General features: G+C 47.6%; 1 protein-coding gene across 1 annotated transcript in view; it reads left to right on the top strand.

Moving 5' to 3' along the window:
• LOC119967536 (structural maintenance of chromosomes protein 6-like) overlaps nt 1-13514 on the top strand; it is a 130886-nt gene that overhangs the window by 70342 nt on the left and 47030 nt on the right. Inside the window, exons 17-21 of the mRNA XM_038800217.1 lie at nt 2996-3156; nt 9951-10086; nt 10185-10265; nt 10466-10636; nt 10731-10868. Coding sequence (XP_038656145.1) covers nt 2996-3156; nt 9951-10086; nt 10185-10265; nt 10466-10636; nt 10731-10868 — 687 coding nt within the window. The remainder of the gene's footprint in view (nt 1-2995; nt 3157-9950; nt 10087-10184; nt 10266-10465; nt 10637-10730; nt 10869-13514) is intronic.

Raw genomic sequence — 13514 nt, forward strand, 5'->3', positions numbered from 1 at the left:
GAGGAGACAGGTCGGTTAGTATTTTTTTCCCTGGAGTTCAAAAGAATGAGTGGGGATCTCATACAAAACTACACATCCTAACAGATTTGAGAGGGTAGATGCAGGAAGAATGTTCCTGATGGTGGGGAGTCCAGAACCAGGGATCAAAGTCTTTAGATACTGGGTAAACTTTTTAGGACTGAGATGTGGAGAAATTCCTTCACCCAGTGAGTAGTGAGCCTGTGGAATTCACTACCGCAGAAAGCAGTTGATGCCAGAACATTGTATGTTTGCAAGAAGGAGTTTGATATAGTTCTTGGAGCTAATGGATCAAAGGATATGGGGGGAAAACGGGAGTAGGTGACTGACTTAGATAATCAGCCGAGATCACAATGAATGATGGAGCAGGCTCAAAGGGCTGAATGGCCTTCTGCTATTTTCCATGTATCAAGGCAGCATTTAACAGAATGCAACACCAAGGCATCCAAGCAAAATTGAAGCCCAAGGGAGTTGGGTAGCAAGACCTTCCACTGTCAGGAGTCATACCTAACACAAAAGGAAGATGGTTGTATTTGTTGGAGACCGGGTCATCTCAGGCCCAACTGGTGTTTTGAAGACAGAGGTCCAATTAAAGCATCGTAAAAGTTGGACTAATGGAATTTTGTTTATATAAATGTGCTTCCCTGGGAGTAGATAATTGGAGACAATTTATTTAGTTTGGCAAAATGATGTAGTTAATGGAAGGAACCAGGGGCTGAAGCAGTCAGGTGTTGAGTTTTCAATTTTGAAATTTAGTTAGAGATTTGACTGTGGACAGACGAGCAGTTGCTCTCAAAACAGTGGAGTGAAAGATTTGCGGTGAACAGGACAGGAGCAGTTTCTCGACGGCTGGAAGGTTAAACAGTAATTTGAAACAAGCAAAACTCTGCAAGCTATTTGATGACCGGATTTCTCTCTCCCTAATCAGTCTTTTCAAATGATCTCTATTAAGCAAATATTCCTCAGTCTGCTAATTGTATTTAAAAGTAGATTTTGACCTGAGGTAGGTTTTGCTTGCATAGAGATAAAGGATATCAGTTATGATTTATTGTTTCATTGTATTGTTAAGCATTGTTTAACGGGTATTTTTGTGTATGAGGTTAAAGTTATTTTAATCCTGCGTTAGTAATAAAGTTTGTTTCACTATACGTTTGTGGGCAGCACGGTAGCACAAGTGGATAGCACTGTGACTTCACAGCGCCAGGGTCCCAGGTTTGATTCCCCACTGGGTCATTGTCTGTGGGGAGTCTGCGCGTTCTCCCCGTGTCTGCGTGGGTTTCCCCCGGGTGCTCAGGTTTCCTCCTACAGTCCAAAGATGTTCAGGTTAGGTGGATTGGCCATGATAAATTGCCCTTAGTGGCAAGAAAATGGTTAGGAGGAGTTATTGGGTTACGGAGATAGGGTGGAAGTGAGGGCTTAAGTGGGTTGGTGCAGACTTGATGGGCCGAATGCCCTCCTTCTGCACTGTATATTCTATGTATACCATATCCCTATTTATGCATGGAATCACGTCTGGAGCAAGGTATCCTTTCCACACAGTCTTACAAATGAAATAAAACATTGGGGTTTCTGTCCGGTGTCGAGGCAACTGTTGGGGCCTGGTCCAGGATCGTAATAATGACCATCTCCCCACAAAGAATCTAACCTTCTCCCCTTGAAATAATAAAATAAATACTGTGACTACAAGACTAGGTCAGAGACTTATTTTGTGGCAGGGAACACATGCCTCAACTCCCAACCTGGCACAAGTCAAGAATGTGATGAAATTCTCCACCTGCTTGGATGAGTGCAACTCCAACAGCACTCAAACTTGGCACCATCTAGCACAAAGCACACCATCCATCACCTTAAAAGTTCACTTCCTCCAACAATATATTATGGCATCAATGTGTACGACTACAAGATGCAATTCAGTAACTCACCAAGCTGACTGACACCCTCCAAATCTGCAGTCTCTTCCATCTAGATTGATAAGGCCAGGAGGTGCATGGGGACACCACCACTTGCAAGTTAACCCCTAAACCACATGCCATTCTGACTTGGAAGTAAGCAATATCCCATCTCTGTCACTTAGTGAAAATCCTGGAACTTTCTCCCTAACAGTACTGTGGGTCTACCTTTAACTCATGATTAATGTTCCTTCAAGTCCTATTTCAAGTTCTATTAACAAAACAGTGAATTACCTTCAATCATCTCAGTGTTTGGAAGATGTAAATAATCTGCAGGATTCACTTTGATATTCAGTTATACTGTACAAAGAAAGGTTTGATACTTAAATGTTAAACCACTTTGCCCTCTTGTGTGCCTCACACCATACAAACGATACCTGTGGAATTGTTCTGGTAACAGCTTCTAGGACAAGTACCCAAGCTTTTTGTTTCAGTGGAACACTTAATGCATAACATGGATCCCTGGGGGCTCGATATAGAATATTTAAATCAATGTTCACAAATTGCATCGGAATGTGTATATTACAGATTTTGATGTTACAAGTTAGGATTTGTTCAAAGGATTGTATTATTCAAATATCAAACCTTTCAAAATTGAGACCATAAAATTCAAAACTTTATCCATTCCTTTATTACAAGTAGAAATATACTAGAAAATAATTAAGTAAAATTATATTTTAAGACTTGAGGTAAATTAATTTGTTTCTATATTTTAACTTCACATGCTTTGATTTCATTGCCTAGTGAGAGTTGGGTTTCACTGTAACTAGAGATCTGGTCCATTGCTACTTTGTCTTTAGAGTTGCATTATAGTGTGCAGAATATTATTTCTGGTCAAACATGGCTGCACTATATGATTTTTAATGACAGTAACCAGAGTGTACATATAGCCAGCAAATTATTTAATTATTCTTCATAGAACAATGAGTAATATATTGAAGAGGTGTATACTGGAATTTGATTGAGGCAAGCACTTTCATAGTAAGCAAATTCTAGCAAGAAACCAAATATTTACTATTTCATTCTAGAGCAACAATAGAGCTCGTGAAATTATGCAACAGCAAAAACCACCTGTGAACTGTAGAGAAGCCTTTACTGCAGCAGGTGACCAGGTCTTCTTCAACCGCTACTACTCCTCAGAATCAGACAGGGCAAGATACTTGGGTGGTGATGTTGAATCGGAAATCAGGTTTGCAAATTTCTGTAATAGCTATCTTAATATTGCAATTTCTACAAACGTATGTCTATATGTCTGCTGAAGCAATAATTCTTTAAAGATACTCTTGGAGTTCAGTCCAGTACATGTTTCATGCTTTCCTTCTCCTTCCACACCCTGCCACTTCCCCTTCCCCTTCTTGTCAAATCTTTCCTTCCGGCTTAGTTCCGAATTGTTGGGTGATAACTGTGCTAATGATTGAGAGTGGTTAGCATAACAAATCAAAAAATTAAAACGCATAGCTGTTTCTGTAACCTGATATTGGTGGAAAGTTTGTAATGCTAGTTTTTTTTTAAACCTTAGGAGAATAAGGCATTTAGCAATACCATGCAGCATATTAGCGTTACAATTTGTAAACTGCAGAGCTGAAACGTCCGCAAATCTCACTGAGATTTAATCACCTTGTCTTGTGAACTAAATTATGTAAGCTGATGATGAGAATCAACAATGTTTAAATGATAACATCTTTGAGTACTATATTAGTATTGAATAATAAATCTTGTATGTTTCTTTTTTTTAAAATAATTTTTATTGAAATTTTTACAAAATACAAAATATAAACATCTTAGCTCTATTAACAAACAACCGCGGCAACACCCCAAGAACAATAACCCTCCAGCTTCAAGAGCAACTTCAAACAAAAGGAAAGAACAAAAACAAAGAAAAAGAAAACGAAAATAGAAGAAAACAAAAAAGAGAGAGATAGCTCCCTCCCCTCAATCCTTACCCCCTCCCGGGTTGCTGCTGCTGTCGGCCTATTTCCCTACCGTTCCGCCAGGAAGTCCAGAAAAGGCTGCCACCGCCTGAAAAACCCTTGCACTGATCCCCTCAGGGCAAATTTCACCCTCTCCAATTTAATGAACCCCGCCATATCAGAGATCCAAGCCTCCACGCTTGGGGGCCTCGCATCCTTCCATTGGAGCAAGATCCTCCTCCGGGCTACTAGGGACGCAAAGGCCAGAACACCGGCCTCTATCGCCTCCTGCACTCCCGGCTCCACTGCAACCCCAAAAATTGCGAGTCCCCAGCCTGGCTCGACCCTGGATCCCACCACCCTCGACACCGTCCTTGCTACCCCCTTCCAAAACTCCCCCAACGCTGGGCACGCCCAAAACATATGGGCGTGGTTCGCTGGGCTCCCCGAGCACCCAGCACACCTGTCCTCGCCCCCGAAAAACCTGCTCATCCTCGACCCAGTCATGTGGGCCCTATGCAGCACTTTGAACTGTATGAGGCTAAGCCTCGCACAGGAAGAGGAGGAATTCACTCTCTCCAGGGCATCCGCCCACATCCCCTCCTCAATCTCCTCACCCTGCTCCTCTTCCCATTTACCCGTCAGTTCCTCCACCGAGGCCTCGTCTACCTCCTGCATTACCCGGTATATGTCCGAAATCCTCCCTCCTCCAACCCACACCCCCGAGAGCATCCTGTCCCGTACCCCACGTGGGGGCAACAAGGGGAACCTCTCCATCTGCCGCCTGACAAACGCCCTAACCTGCATGTACCGAAACATGTTCCCCGGGGGGAGCCCAAACTTCCCCTCTAACTCCCCCAAGCTCGCGAACCTCCCCTCCACAAACAGGTCGCTCAACCTCCTAACCCCTGCCCTGTGCCAGCCCAGAAATCCACCATCAATGCTCCCTGGGACGAACCGATGGTTCCCCCGTATCGGGGCCTCCATCGAGCCCCCCATTTCTCCCCTGTGCCGTCTCCATTGCCCCCAAATTTTGAGGATAGCCGCCACCACCGGGCTCTTGGTATACCTCGTTGGAGGGAGCGGCAACGGCGCCGTTACCAGCGCCTCCAGGCTCGTGCCCACACAAGACGCCGCCTCCATCCTCTTCCACGCTGCCCCTTCCTCGTCCATTACCCACTTACGCACCATCGCTGCGTTGGCCGCCCAGTAGTACCCACAGAGGTTGGGCAACGCCAGCCTCCCCCTATCCCTGCCTCGTTCCAGGAACACTCTTCGAACCCTCGGAGTCCCATGCGCCCACACAAATCCCGTGATACTCCTGTTGACCCTCCTAAAAAAGGCCTTCGGGATAAGGATGGGGAGGCAGTGGAACAGGAACAAAAACCTCGGGAGCACCGTCATCTTGACGGACTGCACCCTCCCCGCCAGTGACAGCGGTAACATATCCCATCTCTTAAACTCCCCCTCCATCTGCTCCACCAATCTTGTGAGGTTGAGCTTGTGCAGGGCCCCCCAGCTCCCCGCGACCTGGACCCCATGGTACCTGAAGCTCTTCCCTGCTTGCTTCAATGGGAGCCTACCAATCCCCTCCTCTTGATCCCCCGGATGCACCACAAACACCTCACTCTTGCCCAGTTTCAACTTATACCCCGAGAAACCCCTGAATTCCCTAAGAATCCTCATTACCTCCGGCATCCCCCCAACTGGGTCCGCCACATACAGCAACAGGTCGTCCGCGTACAGCGACACTCGATGCTCCTCCCCACCCCGCACCAGGCCCCTCCAGTTCCCTGACTCCCTCAGTGTCATGGCCAGGGGCTCAATCGCCAACGCGAAGAGCAAGGGGAACAGGGGGCACCCCTGTCTCGTCCCCCGATACAGCCGAAAGTACTCCGACCTCCTCCTATTTGTGGCTACACTTGCCATCGGGGCCTCGTAGAGCAGCCTCACCCACCGGATAAACCCCTCCCCAAACCCGAACCTCTCCAACACCTCCCACAAGTACTCCCACTCAACCCTATCGAAGGCCTTCTCCGCGTCTAATGCCACCACTATCTCCGCCTCCCCTTCCACAGCCGGCATCATAATGACGTTGAGGAGCCTTCGTACATTTGTGTTCAGCTGCCTTCCCTTCACAAACCCCGTCTGGTCCTCATGTATGACCCCAGGCACACAATCCTCTATTCTAGTGGCCAGGATCTTTGCCAGCAACTTAGCGTCGGCGTTCAGCAGCGAAATCGGCCTATATGACCCACACTGCATAGGGTCCTTGTCCCGCTTCAGGATCAAGGAAATCAGCGCCCGTGACATAGTTGGGGGCAGAGCCCCCCCGCCCCCCCTTGCCTCGTTAAAGGTCCGGACCAACAGGGGGCCCAACAGGTCCAAAAACTTTTTATAGAATTCAGCCGGAAACCCGTCCGGCCCCAGCGCCTTCCCCGACTGCATACTCCCTATCCCTTTGACCACCTCCTCCAGCTCGATCGGCGCCCCTAGTCCCTCCACCTGCTCCTCTTCCACCCTCGGGAATCGCAACTTGTCCAAGAAGCGCCCCATTCCACCCCCCTCCACCGGGGGTTCAGACCAGTACAATTCCCCATAGACGTCCCTGAAGACCCCATTGACATCTACCCCCCTCCGCACCACCTTCCCAGCTCTATCCATCACTCCCTCAATCTCCCTGGCCGCGTCTCGCTTCCGGAGCTGGTGCGCCAGCATCCTGCTCGTCTTCTCCCCGTATTCATACACCGCCCCCTGTGCTTTCCTCCACTGAGCTTCTGCCTTTCTGGTCGTCAGTAGGTCAAATCTGGCCTGAAGGCTACGCCTCTCCCCCAGCAATCCCTCCTCTGGGGCCTCCGCATATCTCGTATCCACCTGCACCATCTCCCCTATCAGTCTTTCCCTTTCCCTCTGCTCCCCCCTCTCCCTATGGGTTCGGATGGAGATCAATTCCCCCCTCATCACCGCCTTCAATGCCTCCCAGACCGTCCCCACCCGAACCCCCCCGTTATCATTGGCCTCGAGGTATCTCTCAATACACCCCCGGACCCTTCCGGCCACCTCCTCATCTGCCAGCAGCCCCACCTCCATGCGCCAGAGCGGATGTTGGTCCCTCCCCCAGCCCGAGGTCCATCCAGTGCGGGGCATGATCCGAAATGGCAATGGCGGAGTATTCCACTTCCTCCACCCTCGACACCAATCCCCTGCTCAGGACAAAAAAATCAATCCTCGAGTAGGCCTTATGTACATGGGAGAAAAACGAGTATTCCCTGGCCCTTGGCCTCGCAAACCTCCAAGGGTCCGTCCAACCCCCCCCCCCAATCTGGTCCATGAATTCCCTCAACACCTTAGCCGCCGCTGGCCTCCTACCCGTCCGGTACTTGGATCTATCCAATGGGGGATCCAGTACTGTGTTAAAGTCTCCCCCCCATGATCAGGCCCCCCACCTCCAGGTCCGGAATGCGGCCCAACATACGCCGCATCAACCCCGCATCGTCCCAATTTGGGGCATAAACATTCACCAACACTAACCGCTCCCCCTGCAACTTGCCACTCACCATCACGTACCTCCCGCCACTGTCAGCCACCACCTTCAACGCCTCAAACGACACCTTCTTCCCCACCAGGATCGCCACCCCCTTACTCTTCTCATCCAGCCCTGAGTGGAATACTTAGCCCACCCACCCCTTCTTCAGCCGGACCTGGTCCACCAATCTCAGGTGTGTCTCCTGGAGCATGGCCACATCCGCCTTCAGGTGCGCAACTACTCGGGCCGTTTTGACCGACCCATTCAGCTCCCTCGCATTCCAGGTTATCAGCCGGATTCGAGAGCTCCCTGCCCCCTTCCCCTGCCGATTAGCCATACCCCATCCCTTGCCCACCCCCGGCCAGCGTCCCACGCTCTGCCAGTTTCCCACGGCGGCAACTCCCCCCCTCCAGCACCCCCTGCGTCCTCCAGCTCCTTCCTGACCGTTTCAGCAGCAACCCGGTACCCCCCCCCCCCCCCCCCCCCCCCCTCTCCAGGCTGGGACCCCTCCTAGCCGCGCCCCCCCTCTACAGCACTCCCGTGAGCCAGCTAACTTCTGCTGACCCCGGCGGCTCCCGCCCTACTTTCGGCTCCTCCCAACGTGGGACTGCCCCTCCTCCATTGTGCCCGTCAACGAGTCCACCCTCCCCCCGCTCCTGCGCGGGAAAAGAAAACACGCCCCCTCCCTCTCACAGCGCGGGAACCCCGCAGAAAGCCCGCGTTTTCGCCCTGCCGGGCCCCGCCTCCTCCAGGGCCACTCCCATTGTCAGTCCCCCCCACCAGCTCCCCGAACACCCCGTTTACCCCTCTGTCCGAACCCATCCACCCCACCCCTGCTTGAAAACCCATAAAGAAAAGACCTGTACGACATCACCCCACCCACCCTAAAGCCACCCCACATCTTACCATAAACCCAGCAAATACAAATACAGTATAAATAAATACAGTATTATACAGCATCCCCCATCAGGGGGACCCTCAGTTTGAGTCCAGTATCTCGGCTTGCACGAAGGCCCATGCCTCCTCCGGGGACTCAAAATAGTGGTGTCAATCCTTATAGGTGACCCACCGACGCGCCGGCTGCAACATTCCAAACTTCACCTTCCGTCTGTGGAGCACCGCCTTCGTCCGGTTAAACCCGGCCCTCCGCCTCGCCACTTCCGCACTCCAGTCCTGGAAGATCCGCACCTCCGTGTTATCCCATTTGCTGCTCCGCTCCTCCTTGGCTCACCGGAGCACACGCTCACGATCCACGAACCGGTGGAACCTCACCAACACCGCCCGCGGCGGCTCGTTCGGCTTAGGCCTCCTAGCCAGAATTCTGTGGGCCCCCTCCAACTCCAGGGGCCCCTGGAAGGACCCAGCCCCCATCAGCGAGTTTAGCATCATCACCACATAGGCCGCTAGGTCCGACCCCTCCAGCCCCTCCGTGAGGCCCAGGATCCGTAAATTCTTCCTCCTCAACCGGTTGTCCAGCTCCTCGAACCGCTCCTGCCATCTTTTATGGAGCGCCTCGTGCATCTCCACCTTCCCCACCACGGCCACGACCTTGTCCTCCCTTTCGGCGGCCTGCTGCTGCAGCTCCCGGATCGCAGCCCCCTGGGCTGTCTGGGTCTCCATCAGTTCCCTGTTGGTTACCTTCAGGGACTCCAGCAGCTCCAACTTCAGCTCCTGGAAGCAGCGCAGCAGAATCGTCTGCTGCTCCTGGACCCACTTCCTCAGCTCCTCAAAGCTTTTGCCGGCCGCCATTTTGTTTTCCTGCCCCCGAATTTTCCTGGGTGTTTTCCTCGATCTTCTCTCTGCCCCACTCCTGGTCCAGACCATGGGACCCCTGGGGCGACTCCTGGCCTCTTCCCCCGTCAGGATTTGCCTCCTCAGCTCCGTCGGGGGCCCTGAAAAAAGCCCCGAAGTCCGTTAATCGCGGGAGCCGCCGAATGTGCGGCTCAACTGCGCATTGCTGCCACCGGAAGTCCTTGTATGTTTCTTGACTATTAATTCAAATCCATTCATAATATTCTCCTTTAAGAATATAGTATTGCAGGATGGCATGTGGCACAGTGGTTGGCACTGGAACTGCTGTGCTGAAGACCCGGGTTCGAATCCCGGCTCTGGGTCACTGTCCGTGTGGAGTTTGTACATTCTCCCCATGTCTGCTTGGGTTTCACCCCCACAACACAAAGATAGCAGGTTAGGTGGATTGGCCACGCTAAATTGCCCCTAATTGGAAAAATAAATTTTTGGGTACTCTAAATTTAACAAAAAGAATATAGTATTGCTAAGTTGTTTCAATTCTGTTATTTATTAGGTCTTTTTGTTGACTAAGAATGAAGTATGCAAACCTGGTAGGTATCGATACAAGAGTTGGTGCAATTCTAGTGTGCAGATTCACCATGAGGAGCCAGCTTGCACCTTGGTCTGCTATTAATGAATGCCATGATTTGTGCGAGTTCAAAAAGTGTTATTACTAAATGAGAAAATGTATATTAATTATCTTTTGCTTTCCAACAATATAAGCACTTTGGTCAGAACATTTTTTTTGTATTGCAGTCAGCTGGAAATGGAAGTGAGCAATAAAATGGCCAAATTGTCACACTTTCAACAACGTTTGCAGTCAATAATAGAAGAAATACGGATAAATGAGTCTCAGGTGAAAATGAAACAAATGCAAAAGCGGAAAATCCAGGTCTGTAATCAAAAATTGGGGCGGAAACATGATTTACTGTATTTTTACCTAAAAAAGGAAAATATCCTTTGTAAATATTTTACAATTTTTTGTTTCAGGAAAATATGACAAAGATAAGACTAGAAATTACAGATTTAGAGAACGTGGACGAGCCCCAGTCTGTGGATATTTCCACGCTGGTGAGTGTCTTGACCTTTCTTGAATTAGTTCAAACCTCCTACGTTACAATTTCAAATTGTGCACTAAATAGACTTCTGAATATTCTTTTTATGCTATTTTTGGTGACGAGATTGCTTGAAGATGAGGAAGTCATACCAGTTTGGAGGATAACTGGTTCCCTTCCAATTGACTCTTAAACTTTTCTTTTAATGGAAACTAGGAAGAAGAAGTGCAAGATATCTGGCACAGAATTGAGTCTGGCAAGAATAAGTTGGAGCATTCAAGGAAGGGTATGGATGAGCACCGAAAGATAGTGAATGAGGCTGAACAAAGGTACAAAGAGATCAAGGAAAAGATCAATTCAATAGCTGAAGGAGCTGATCCAATAAAGGTGAAAATTGGTTGTGTCACACTTTTGAAATTTTCTCAATTAGTTTCAGAATTGTGTTATCAATTTTAAAATGGCCTGCATTATTTCTTAATAGGATGACCTAAGTAAGATTGACACAGAAATTGGAAAGTGTAAACATCATAAAAGACATTATGAAGAGAAAAGAAAAGAGCACTTGGATGGGCTAGATAAATTGAGAGAGAATCTGGAAAGTAAAGAAAAGATTTTGGAGGTATACACACATTTATCTTTCTACCAGTGATCATCTGTTAAAACATTATAAGCATTATAAATGAAAATAAGTTATATACTGCTGCAGAAATACTAAACTGGAAGATTCTAACTTGTATCATAGAATTTACAGTGCAGAAGGGGGCCATTTCACCCATCAAGTTTGCACCCGCCCTTGGAAAGAGCACACTACTTAAGCCCATGCCTGCCCCCTATCCCAGTAACCCCACCTAACCTTTTGGCCACTAAGCGGTGATTTAGCATGACCAATCCACTTAACCTGCACGCTTTGGACTGTGGGAGGAAACTGGAGCACCCGGAGGAAACCCCTGCAGTCATGGGGAGGAAGAGCAAACTCCATACAGACAGTCACCCGAGGCCGGAATTGAACCCGGGTCCCTGGAACTGAGGCAGCAGTGCCTCATATCAGTATCCTCAATTGTTACAAGCACAGTGATTATTGTTGCAGAGACAAATTATTCGACTGTTTTATGCATTGTTTAACTATAGATGAATATTTTACATTTTTCTGGATAATTTTTCATTAAAGTTTTTAAATGAATAATTATGGCAATTCCGTTTTCAAAAGAGTACTTAGAGATTTGATGGGAATAAAGTAATTATCATTAGCCAGCGAAGTACCTCCCCTAGCCCATGAATGTTACTTTGCTCTTCTCCCTCCCTCCTTGAAGATCCACAATTCATGCTGGAGATTGGGTGTGTTCGAGCTGTGGTTAATGGCAATTACATCAGAGATAAAGCCATTATTCATGTGTAATAGGTATAGTTATTTGCTACAAAGCACATTGCAGCTGAATATGACCCTGTCTTTATCAGATATTTAGATACTCTGGGCTTGTTTATTTTTTGGCCAGTCATAAGGACTGGAGGGCATGTTGTAGTATCCTTATTATTGAACTAGTGGCGATTAACAAACTCGGACCAGGGTTTGTAACTGTCATCTTCCTGATGTGTGTGGCTCATCTACTCGTGCAAATTTGTTGAGCTGTTGGCGAAACTGTCCAAATAATTTTTTAAATAAGTAATTTGCATTGAAACAATATTTTAATACATTTCCAAATAAAAATATTGCCACAAAACATTCAATCGAAGGCCTTCTTTCTGCACCAAGTATATCCTCTCAGAATACTGTAAGAAGTCTTACAACACTAGGTTAAAGTCCAACATGTTTGTTTCAAACACTAGCTTTCGGAGCACTGCTCCTTCCTCGGGTGAATGAAGAGGTATGTTCCAGAAACATATATATAGACAAATTCGAAGATGCCAGACAATGCTTAGAATCCTGGGGAAGGAGCAGTGCTCCGAAAGCTAGTGTTTGAAACAAACCTGTTGGGACTTTAACCTTGTGTTGTAAGACTTCTTGCTGTGCTCACCCCAGTCCAACGCCAGCATCTCCACATCATGGCTTTCAGAACACTGACCTTCAGCTAACTGTGCCTTCCGAACTAACCAAACAATTTAAAACATTGCAACTGGTTTGAAAAGGTATTTCAAATGTCCTTTTTTTTAATGAACATTAATAGCTTAACAGTATAGTCGGTTTAGAATATTAACTTTTTACATTGCCTCAACAAAAATAGTAGATAAAGCTCCAGCTATTAGTGCTGCATTCTGCTGTTTCAACTATTTTGTTTAACTGTTTGAGCACAGACCTTGGGGGATAATTGAAGAGATTAAATTCTAATGAACTAGCACAAGTCATTTAGCTACTTCAAACGTAGATTGAAATCCAGCTTTATAGCTGTAATTCAACTTCCAGGATCAACCTGATAAAGAACCCCCCCCCCCCCCGGCCACATGACCCTCTTGGTTGATCGCCCCTGAAAGGGGACAGATGCCAAATATACATCTATCATAATTCAGTTATCTAATTTACTTTGAAGATTTCCATCCTGGTTAACTTGATTACCTTGAGCCAATCACAGCTCAAAAGATGTGGCCCTACGGTATTATTATTGGGAGCTGAATGGTACTGTGGTAAGCACCCTTTAATTTTGATGGTTTCTCCGGTGTAAGTTTGTTTTGCTGTGGTACCCCTCAAACTCAAAGGCTGGACTCCTTCTTTGAAATATTGAAATGTATATTTTCCCATCACTGGCAGAGACTCCCATGTCAACTTCTATCTTTAAGAGCCTATTGTTTTCCAAAAGCTTTACAGTTAATAATAATCTTTATTAGTGTCACAAGTAGGCGTACATTAACACTGCAAATAAGTTACTTGAAAATCCCCTAGTCGCCACACTCCAGCGCCTGTTTGGGTACACTGAGGGAGAATTCAGAATGTCCAATTCACAAAACAAGTACGTCTTTCAGGACATGTGGGAGGAAACCGGAGCACTTGGAGGCAACCCACGCAGACACGAGGGGAATGAGCGGACTCCGCACAGACAGTGACACAAGCCGGGAATCGATCTGGTGCTGTGAAGCAACAGTGCTAACCACTATGCTACCGGAGTTATGTAGTTGTTATTGCCCGTACTTACTCTTCCATATTATGCACTTGAGATGTATTACTAACTCTGTTACTGAGTAGACTTGACTGACTTACATCGGTGCCTTAAGTGACCTTTCCTGTGGCAAAAAAAACATTCAGTCGTTTTATACTGGCAGGCTAATCCTGATTAGC

This window comes from Scyliorhinus canicula, chromosome 6 (assembly GCF_902713615.1).
Source record: "Scyliorhinus canicula chromosome 6, sScyCan1.1, whole genome shotgun sequence".
In the NCBI taxonomy this organism is placed as follows: Eukaryota; Metazoa; Chordata; class Chondrichthyes; order Carcharhiniformes; family Scyliorhinidae; genus Scyliorhinus; species Scyliorhinus canicula.